At 43.6% G+C, this 9797-nt stretch overlaps 1 protein-coding gene across 1 annotated transcript; it reads right to left on the bottom strand.

The window, feature by feature from the left end:
• Positions 1 to 410: 410 nt before the first annotated feature.
• On the bottom strand, positions 411 to 2783 carry LOC102081730 (flocculation protein FLO11-like). Its single transcript, XM_019354266.2, has 4 exons — positions 2496 to 2783; positions 2226 to 2421; positions 1620 to 1901; positions 411 to 1564 (listed from the first exon to the last, which is right to left on the bottom strand). The coding sequence occupies exons 1-4, from the start codon at positions 2781 to 2783 to the stop codon at positions 627 to 629; spliced, it is 1704 nt and encodes a 567-aa protein (XP_019209811.1). The 3' UTR covers positions 411 to 626.
• Positions 2784 to 9797: the final 7014 nt, after the last annotated feature.

The raw sequence follows: 9797 nt of genomic DNA, 5'->3' as shown, positions 1-9797 counted from the left end.
GACAAGAAATGCAGTTCCAGGAAAACGAGATGGATCTCAAGAGCTCACAGCAGTATCCTGAGCAGTGAAGAAAAGGTCCAGCAGCAGCAGCTGTGCAAGACAGCGACAGCAAGGAGAAAAATGGCATCATCATGACTGGATGGATGGATGTGCATTTCCTACGAGCTGCAATTTCACTGTGTGTGAATGGACCTTTATGAAAGACTGCCTGAGTTGGACATTTGCCACTTTTGGAGCAAAATGGCAAGATGAGACAGTGGAAAACACAGGACAACTGACTCTCACTGGACTGCTGCAAGGGGGGGAGATGAGATGAGACCACAGTGGAAGAAGCAGCGGAGAACATGGCTGTTTTAGTGTGGGAAATGAAATTTGGGTTTAGGAAACTGGGAAGAAAAAAACGACTGCCTTGCGTGGAGAATTGAAAAGTGTCTGGAGCACCGCAAAGAGGAGAGGTACACAAAAATTACACAAACAGAAAAATGCATTAATCCTACTAACACAAACACACATGCAATGAAGCTCATGAAGACCAAATAGCATTTTAAGCAGGCGTTTCTGTTACCATCATCTTGTCCGGTTCACTTAGTAGTTTAAGAAGTGATACATAGACTAGTGAACTAGTATTATTTTTGGTCGTACTGGTCGAGGCTTGGTGGGCGTAGGACTAGACGAGGCTGGACCAGACGGGGACGTGGCAGCCACAGGACCAGGTGACGTTGGAGCCGAAGCAGAGGCTGGACCAGGCGTGGGCGGCGAAGGCTCGGAGGCAGCCACAGGCGTGGAGGCTGAGGATGGCTGGACGGGCCCCTCGGACCCTCCAGCGGAGACAGGAGGCTGGACGGGCCCTCGGACCCTCCAGCGGAGAAGGCAGGTGGCGGCGTGGGAGCCGTGGAGTGCCGGATGGACCCATCCGAGCCTCCAGCGGGAGCTGATGCAGAGCCAGAGGGTACTGGGACCCCTGGCTGAATGTTAAGCTGACCAGAAGACTGAGCTGCTACAGGAGACTGAGCTAAAGGTTCAGGTGCGGGCTGAGCTACCGGAGACACGGGAAGCAGAGCTACTAATGGTGGTGAAGAAGATGACTGCACCGAGGGCGTCTGCACTGGCACAGGAGACTGGACTGATGTCTGTAGTAACGGTGGTGGTGAGAGTGGAGTAGGTGGTGAAGTGGATGACTGTGCTAGGGGAGACTGAACAGGAGACACTGGAGACTGCACTGGGGAAGGCCGAGCTGCAGGAGACTGAACAGGGGATAGCAGTGATGGTTGTGGTGAGAGAGGAGTTGATGACTTCACAGGGGAATCAACTAGGGGTGACTGTGCAGGAAACTGAACTAGAGGTAGTAATGACGGTTGGGGAGAAAGTGGAGCTGGTGGTTGAGTAGACGACTGAGCTAGTGGCGGTGCTATAGAGAGCTGTGCTACAGGGAGCTGAGCTGGAGACTGCACTGGCACATGGGACTGAACTGATGGCTGTAGTGAGGGTGGTGAGGATGGAGTTGGTGGTAGAGTAGATGGCAGCATGGGAAACTGAACTGGAGGTGACCGCACGGGAGACTGAGCTAATGGTTCTGGTACAAACGTAGCTGCTGTTGACAGATCCAATGGCTAAGCTACAGGGAGAGGGGACCCTGAAGACGGAGTTATGGGTAGTGGGGATAAGGGCTGTGCTGCGGGCAGCAGTGACGGTTGTGGTGGAGGTGTAATGGGTGGAGGAGTGGCAGAATTGGCTGAGTGTAATGATGGTTGTGATGGAAGAGAAGCAGGTGGTAGTGTGGATGATGGCACTAAGGGCAGCTGAGTGGCAGACCGAACTGATGACTGAAGCGATGGTAGGGGTGAAAATGGAGCGTCTGGGGGCTGGGCAGCCAAGTGAGCGTCTGGGGGCTGGGGTGATAGCTGAGGTGAGAATGTAGCTAGCAGGGACACAGGAGACGGAGCTTCTGGCGGGGCAGCTTTTGGAAAAACAGTCTCAGAATTAATAATCTCTGACTTAACATCCTCTGAGCTAGCAGACACGGAGTTAATTAGTCCAGGCTCAAACGGAACAGAATTACCACAGTTCTTTGCATGGTTATGGCTAGGGGGAGCATGAGGAGAACAGTCTTTTAGGTTACCCAAATGGGAAGTTTTGGTCTCAGAGAAAACAGTGTTTTTCTTCTCCGCCATAACATAAGCAGACCTTGGGCCTTCAGACCCAATAGACCGTACGGTTTCACTTACACTTGCCACGGGCGTTTGCAATGGTGAGGTCCTGGGTTCTGGCGGTGGCACTTTTCGCTGCCTGTGCTGCCGCCGCTTCCCCCTGGAAATGGGAGCGGAGATAGTGGCGGTTGTCGGTAATGGCGGAGAGGTCGAATCCGACTCCTCCTCTGACCACATCGCTGCGAGGAAAGAGGCAGGTGAGCGGTGGGCAGAGCTGGACGTGGAGAGTGAAGAATTCAGCCGTGACGTGGAAACCCCCTTCCGCTTTAATGGCCGCTGCTGCGTTACAGAGAGCTCCATCTGATGCAGCAGCGGTGGTGGCTCCTGCACTGAATACCGGGTGCGGGCGAAAATGCCTAACTCTCGGGCTTGCAGTACCTCCCGGGCCTCGCGTATCATGTTCAGTGAGTCCATAAATCCTCTGAGTTGACCAAAGTGGGGGTTCCTCTCGAGGATGGCTTCAATGGCTTTGATTCCCACGGTCATGGCCCGAACATCATCGGTGTGGGAAATCCGGTCCACCAGACCTTGGATGCGGGCAAAATCAACTTCCCGGGCAGAGCCTGCTGAGTCCATGTTTGGTCGCGTCGTTCTGTCATGAAACGCTGTGTGGCAGGCAGGAATTGGACCCAAAATGCAGGCTCTTAGACACAAGGGATGAACTCAAAACCACAGCTTTATTCACGGGCTGGGAAAACATACAAAGTAAACTAAACTAAACTGGGGAATAACACACTAAACTTACAGGGAGACACCAGGAGATCCACACAGCATGAGGGACGATGCGACACTGATTCAGAGAAACACAGGGTTTAAATACACTGGGAAGTAACGAGGGGAATGAGACACAGAAGGAGAGCACAGCTGGAAGAAATCAGGACTGACGAGACAAGGAAGCAAAGCAGGACACATTCACATAAGACATGGACCTTCAAAGTAAAACAGGAAGTATGACACAGAGACGCGAACTTGGCACAGTGGAGACAGCAACTAAGAAACACAGAGGCAGAGGTCTAAGAACCAAAATACACAGAGGGATACTAAGCTTGGAACACAAGAAACTAGACTCGAGGGAGTAACAAAAGACCAACCATGAGAACAAAATTCATAATACAGAGTGACAGAAAACAAGAAACTCAAACATGCAAAGACACAGACTTACACAGAACTGAGGGGACACAGAAACATGAAGGGCAAGGGATCAAAACTAGAAACCATAAAACAACTCACAAGTAGAATAATACAAAAACCTTGAAGAACTAAACACGCTGGGTCAGGAGACCCAGGACCCTGACAAATTTCCTCTTTTTGAAGCAGGCCTGCAAGATTGGGATCGAAAGTGCTACACAACATGTTGACAAATCGCAAGTGAGTTTCTCCAAAAAAAATTAAAATGGGCTCGGGAGAAAGCCACTTATTTGGGACAATCAGAAAACAAGTCCCTGCCAAAAAGGATTCAGCGAGGTAATCCAGTCTGAATTCTTTTTTCTTTTTTTGAAATGACGTCATTGTTGGCAGTAGAAACTTATTATGTCACGAGAGATTCTACTGTCAGCAAATAAAAAATGGGGACTGACTGTGGGGACTGACAAAAGCTTGACTGACTTGACACCAGTATGCAAGATTGCACCTCCACCCAGAGTGACAAAAGGGTGGATGTATGTATATATGTTTCTTTTTACAGGAGCAGAAAGATGACAGCAACAGGTTGCATGGGCTTTTGGGCCGTGCTGACTTAACCTTTTAATTGCCACTTTCTGTGTCTTTGCGAATTTACTAGGGGTGTGTTATTCATGACCTTGTATTGTTTACCGTGCAGAGGTCACTGTGAGAAAGTACGCATACTTTCTCACAGCAAAGGGTTAATCGTGGGATCTAATCACATGATTTACAGCAGGACACACCACTGGCTAATGTTTTTTTTTCCTTATGACAGGGCCTGGAGTGAAACTACTCCAGGGGAGAAGCCCTGGGAATTTTTAAGTGACAATTGTTAAAATCTCCCAATTCTTTTAATCTTTGGGCTGAAGGAAGGACAATACTCGGTGTATAAATGCTCAATCAACAATACTTTATTTCCATATAATTCAACACTTAAGAGCATAAGAACCATCATGATGGGGAGACCTGCCTGCAGAGGGTCACAGCAAGTCTCAAAATGGTGACGGGTTACTCAGCTTCTTATAGCCTCTAGTAGCCCCCACCTAGTCGTAAAAGCCTAAACATTCACATTCTTTTCTTTCTTACGGCGCCTAAGTTATGACCTCGGCTCCCTGTCTTTCTGCTCTCTGTAAAGGTGGGGGTATGGAATGTGGTCTGTCTCTTCTATTATCGGCACAAGGTCTTCTGCACACAACATTCTCTTCATGATTCAGCAGTATGAAATGTCAAGAAACAGTGTAACACATTCAACAGTGTCGAGTAATACAGGTCAATCCAATAGATCTAATGATTTTCACACTCTTTTAAGTCAGAAGTATAATGCAAACTAAAACTACATACTGATCACACACTCTATATTAAGGGGTATAATATGACCTACAGCAGTATCATAATTCAACTACTTTGATTACATATATAAGGTAACATAAGATAAGATAAGATAAGATAACCTTTATTAGTCCCACATGTGGGAAATTTGTTTTGTCACAGCAGGAAGTGGACAGTGCAAAAGTTATGAAGCAAAAATTAGAATAAAATAAAATAAGAATAAATACAGTACACAACTGTACAGAATAGAATAAAATAAAATACTATATACAGTAGAATAAAATAGAATAAAATATACAATAAGATAAAAATAGAATACAAATGCTATATACAACTGAGTAAAAAATACAACGATGCCAGGAAGATTATTGCACTTAGTGTTATTGCACATGTGTGTGTTTGATCAGTCATATGATAACCGAATAATCTCACACAATGCACAACTTTATTGTGCATGTCTAATTGTGTTAAACTAACATTTTGCAAAAGAGGGTTTTCCGGGGAAGTTTTCATTTTTAAATTGCAGAGACCGTGAGATGAGAGATATGGAAGAAGAGATTGAAGTGCAGATGCAGACCATGACTGGGAGAGAAGGCTTCAAGAGGACCAGTGAGAAGCAGGGACCATCTGCAGGACAACTGACAAACGACAGTGGGCTGCACCACTGGGCTTCCAAAGGATTGCCACGAGGAGATTTTGAACACCAAAATCTTAAAATAAAATGAAAGAGTTTCACCGTTGACGTTGAGGAAGACAACTAAGGTGTACGACGTGCTCTGCCTTAAATCTACAGCCGCGTTGGAACAGAAAATCGAGGGATGAAGAGAGCGTGCCAAGCTCCAAAGTTGACAGCACAGAGGGAGATCAGCGTTGGAATTATGACTCTGTAAATGGCACAGACACCAGGAGCCATGACCATATAACCACCTAATGCTGTTTCACTTTGCCATGCAAAGTACTTTGACACTCTAGAGAAGACCTTTCCTCTGTATCATTGTTGTAGCCATTTGCATGTGAGAGCTTAGATTGTGGGGAGGATTAAAGATGAACAAAGGGTGAGAGAACAGTGAAGTGAGGATACACAGTGTGAAACTCCTTTAAGTGTACAATAATGTTGATGTGATATACAGAATGTCAGGAAAGAAATTCTGGTATTAATGTGATTCTTGATTTAAGAATCAAAGGGTGGGATTGTAAAGGAATTTCTTTTACTTATGTACTAATCACATTATTTTATTGTATAATGCCTTGGTGCCACTGGATTTTAACATGTCTGACACCCATACTGTAAGACAAATGGTGGGGGTCTACTTAGGAAGTTGGGGGAAGCAGACAACTCCACAAGAAGGAATCTTTTGTCTCTTCGAGGACTCTGGGAGGTAGCAAGGAAGTGTGAACCTTAAGGTGTGAAACAGCTGTGTACTGCCTTTTTTTCCTGTGGAAGGTATTTAACTGAGAGCCATGCTAGGCTCAGTGAGACTCTGCTGACCTGCCCCGCGGTCATGTAGGCTCTCCACAAGCTTGGTTTTCTGTTCTGTATGTGTTTTGATTAAAGAATGTTGGCTACCACTCACCACTCATCTGCAGGCTTTATTTAATGGAAAACTTCCACAACAGGCTGTAAGAAAAGTCTGGTTGATAGAAAAAAGTCTGTTTTGCGTCAGTCAGTATGATACAGGAAAAAATAACCTGAAATGTTTCTTACTCAAAGGTGTGAGTGATGCATGAGTGTTATCTGGTTAGTAGCTTGTAGTACAGTAATTTCATTCTCAAAGTGAAAAAAACAATTCTGAAAAAATATATATATATTTTACGTTGAATTTCAGGTTTTTGTTTTCTGGATTAATCTGTATTTCTTAGGTAATATGATAGCATGTTATTTTTAAGAACACAGAAGTAGGTTGTCAGATTTGTAACATTAGTTCCACTATATAATACTATAAAACATCACAGTTTTTTGTTTATTTTCAACGTGCAAATTTATTCCATTAGTTATCTGAGCTTTTGTTTACAATGTGCTCATGTAAAATTAACTATTTTAAAGTGAACTATGCAGACTGCATTTCAGTTAAATTGAATTAAATTTTATTCATATAGCGCCAAATCACAACGACAGTCACCTCAAGGTTTTTATTGTAAGGTAGACTCTACAATAATACATACAGAGAAAAACCCAATAATCATATGACCCCCTATGAGCAAGCACTTGGGTGACAGTGTGAAGAAAAAACCTTTTAACAGGAAGAAACCTCCGGCAGAACCAGGCTCAGGGAGGGGCGGCCATCTGCTGCGACCAGTTGGGGTGAGAGAAGGAAAACAGGATAAAGACATGCTGTGGAAGAGAGACAGAGATTAATAATAACTCAAATACATAAAATGCAGAGAGGTCTAAGAAAACATGAGTGAGAAAGGTGAGGAGAAGAAATACTCAGTGCATCATGGGAGTTACCCAGCAGTCTACACCTATTGCAGCATAACTAAGGGAGGATTTGGAGTGACCTGTTACAGCCCCAACTAAGGAAAGTTTTAAGTCTAATCTTAAAAGCAGAGATAGTGTCTGTTTCCCGAATCCAAACTGGAAGCTGGTTCCACAGAAGAGGGGCCTGAAAACTGAAGCATAGATAGAAGCGTAGAATTACGTGAAGTATAGGTTCCAATTCGGAAATTAATTCCGACAAGTTGATTTAGTATAACCAAGAAGGAACTCACTGAGAAAGAACAGCATTACAGGAACCAAAACAGGAAGCAACATTCAGGTTTAGATAACAGAAAAACTGAGTTATACAGACAGAGCTTTAGCAAGCTCTCAATAGTCAGTATACAGTACTTAGTTTAAACAGTGGTAATAATTATTTTGTCCTATTTAATACTGACTCTGCTGACTGTTAGTCTGTGTTGATCAGCAGAAATGTGTCATATAAATCTGAATTTTCAGAAAAAAACACACACCAAAGGAAACAGTCTGACACTTCACTGTTTTAAACTTTATTTGGACATCTTTAGTTTATGCTTGAAGTTAAATAATCAGTATTAGTTCTGAAACCAAGTTGCTTGCAGATCAACACTGAGCCTTAATGGGACAGTGTGGGTGTTCTCAGAACAGCAACTGTGATCTTAACCACATGACATCCTACAGAATATAGTTCAAATAATTAAAATTTCAGTTAATTAGTCAGAAATTAAACAAAAAACAAAAAACTCAGAGATAAACAAGGAGACGCAAACAGTTTCAGAGTTGACAAAAATCTCAATCTGCACAGGCTGTACACACAGCATATAATGTAATAGTTTACACCCACACACCAACAGACTAGAAGTCCTGTTTAACATTTGTAGACCTACTGATTTTGATCAGATTGACAGTTTGACCTATAAGTCACAATGGTTTTATGTATTTTGAGTTAAAAATTACATGTATAAAGATCTGACAACAGCTTTGGTGAACTGTAGTTTAGTTTAGTACCATTGTCAGAGTTTTCATCAGTTATTTAGATTTAGAAGATGAAGTTGGATCAACTCAGGTCAAGAAAGTGTTTCTGGATCCAGGAACTGTTTAAAGAGCAGAATTTGTTTTTAACTGTAAACTTTAAATTCTCAGAAATGAAACTGAAGACATGAACTACAGACAAACTATTTTTTAAGTTGTCTGTGAAGGTTCTCAGTCATCCAGGTCATCATAGTCAAAGGAGTTTGCAAAGAAAAGCGTCTGGACTTCTTTGAGTTGCTAGAAGACGTTTCACCTCTCATCCGAGAAGCTTCTTCAGTTCTAAGGTCAAATGGCCGAGAGTCCCCGATTTAAACCCAGTGGGAGTATCCCCCCAAAGAGGGACAAAAGGACCCCCTGATGATCCTCTAATCACATGAGCCAAGGTGTGAAAGCGGGTGTGGGACCTAATTAGCCAGGGTTTCGGGTGAGCTCATTGTGAAACCTGGCCCCACCGTATCATGTGAATTCCTGAGGTCAGATGGCCCAGGATGTGAGTGGGCGTTAAGGCGTCTGGGAAGGGATCTCAAAACTGGATTATAGATGGCAGACAGTTGGTGTCGTAAACCACCGCCTCTGTTCAAAGATGGTCGCTCACAGTGGACGTAAATGGCTTCTTTCACTCCTCTTTCAAACCATCTGTCCTCTCTGTCCAAAATGTGAACGTTGGCATCCTCGAAAGAGTGACCTTTGTCCTTTAGATGCAGATGAACTGCTGAGTCTTGTCCCTTGGAGGTGGCTCTTCTATGTTGTGCCATGCGCTTGTGAAGTGGCTGTTTGGTTTCTCCGATGTAGAGGTCTGGGCATTCCTCGTTGCACTGTACAGCATACACCACGTTGTTAAGTCTGTGTTTTGGAGTTTTGTCTTTCGGGTGAACCAGTTTCTGTCTGAGTGTGTTGCTGGGTCTAAAGTACACTGTTCATCTGGATTTAGCGTTTTCAGTGGGAGAAATGTTTCGTCACTCATCCAAGTGACTTCTTTAGTCTCAGCTGACTGCAGGTTTCCCCAACCTTATAAACAGTACATTTAGGATTTCAATTAGTGCACTATAAATCTACACATGTTGCATTTTGCTTGTTCTACATTCCATTTTGGTTATAGTTGATCACTAGTGGACCTGGTTCATTTGGTAATCGTCTAATGTATTGGTACTTTCTTTGCTAGTTGCTTCAATTTTGAGAAAATTACTATCTCTGAACCCCCAATTAGCATGATTTTCAGCAGCAGTTGCTCAAAGTAACCATGTGTGATTGATTTTCTTTTGATAGCAGATGTAACATATGAAAGATAGATCTGACTGAGAAACCAAGGCATGACAATCATGTGGTAAAATGTATCCTTTTTGTCCGTTTTTCTGACTCTTCACTGGATAGTGTCTTACAAGATAACATCATGTTGTTTTCAACAAGATGCTGAACTGTATAAGCCATAAGCTTGTCAGGCCATGGAGCAAATCATCAGCAGGGTCATCTTCCTATTGTCTCCTATACAATCTAAGTCACCTGCTGCTGGCATTAGAAAGAGCAAATTTATCCAAACTTCATATGTTTACAGTGTGTTGACAGCTTTCCTGCTTGTTCTACTGTTTGCAAGTAGGAAAAATGCAAAAGAATAT

The sequence above is a fragment of the Oreochromis niloticus genome, linkage group LG3, assembly GCF_001858045.2.
Source record: "Oreochromis niloticus isolate F11D_XX linkage group LG3, O_niloticus_UMD_NMBU, whole genome shotgun sequence".
Taxonomy (NCBI): Eukaryota; Metazoa; Chordata; class Actinopteri; order Cichliformes; family Cichlidae; genus Oreochromis; species Oreochromis niloticus.
The sequence above is the reverse complement of the archived record's forward strand: the minus strand, read 5'-3'. Positions and strand labels throughout refer to the sequence as shown.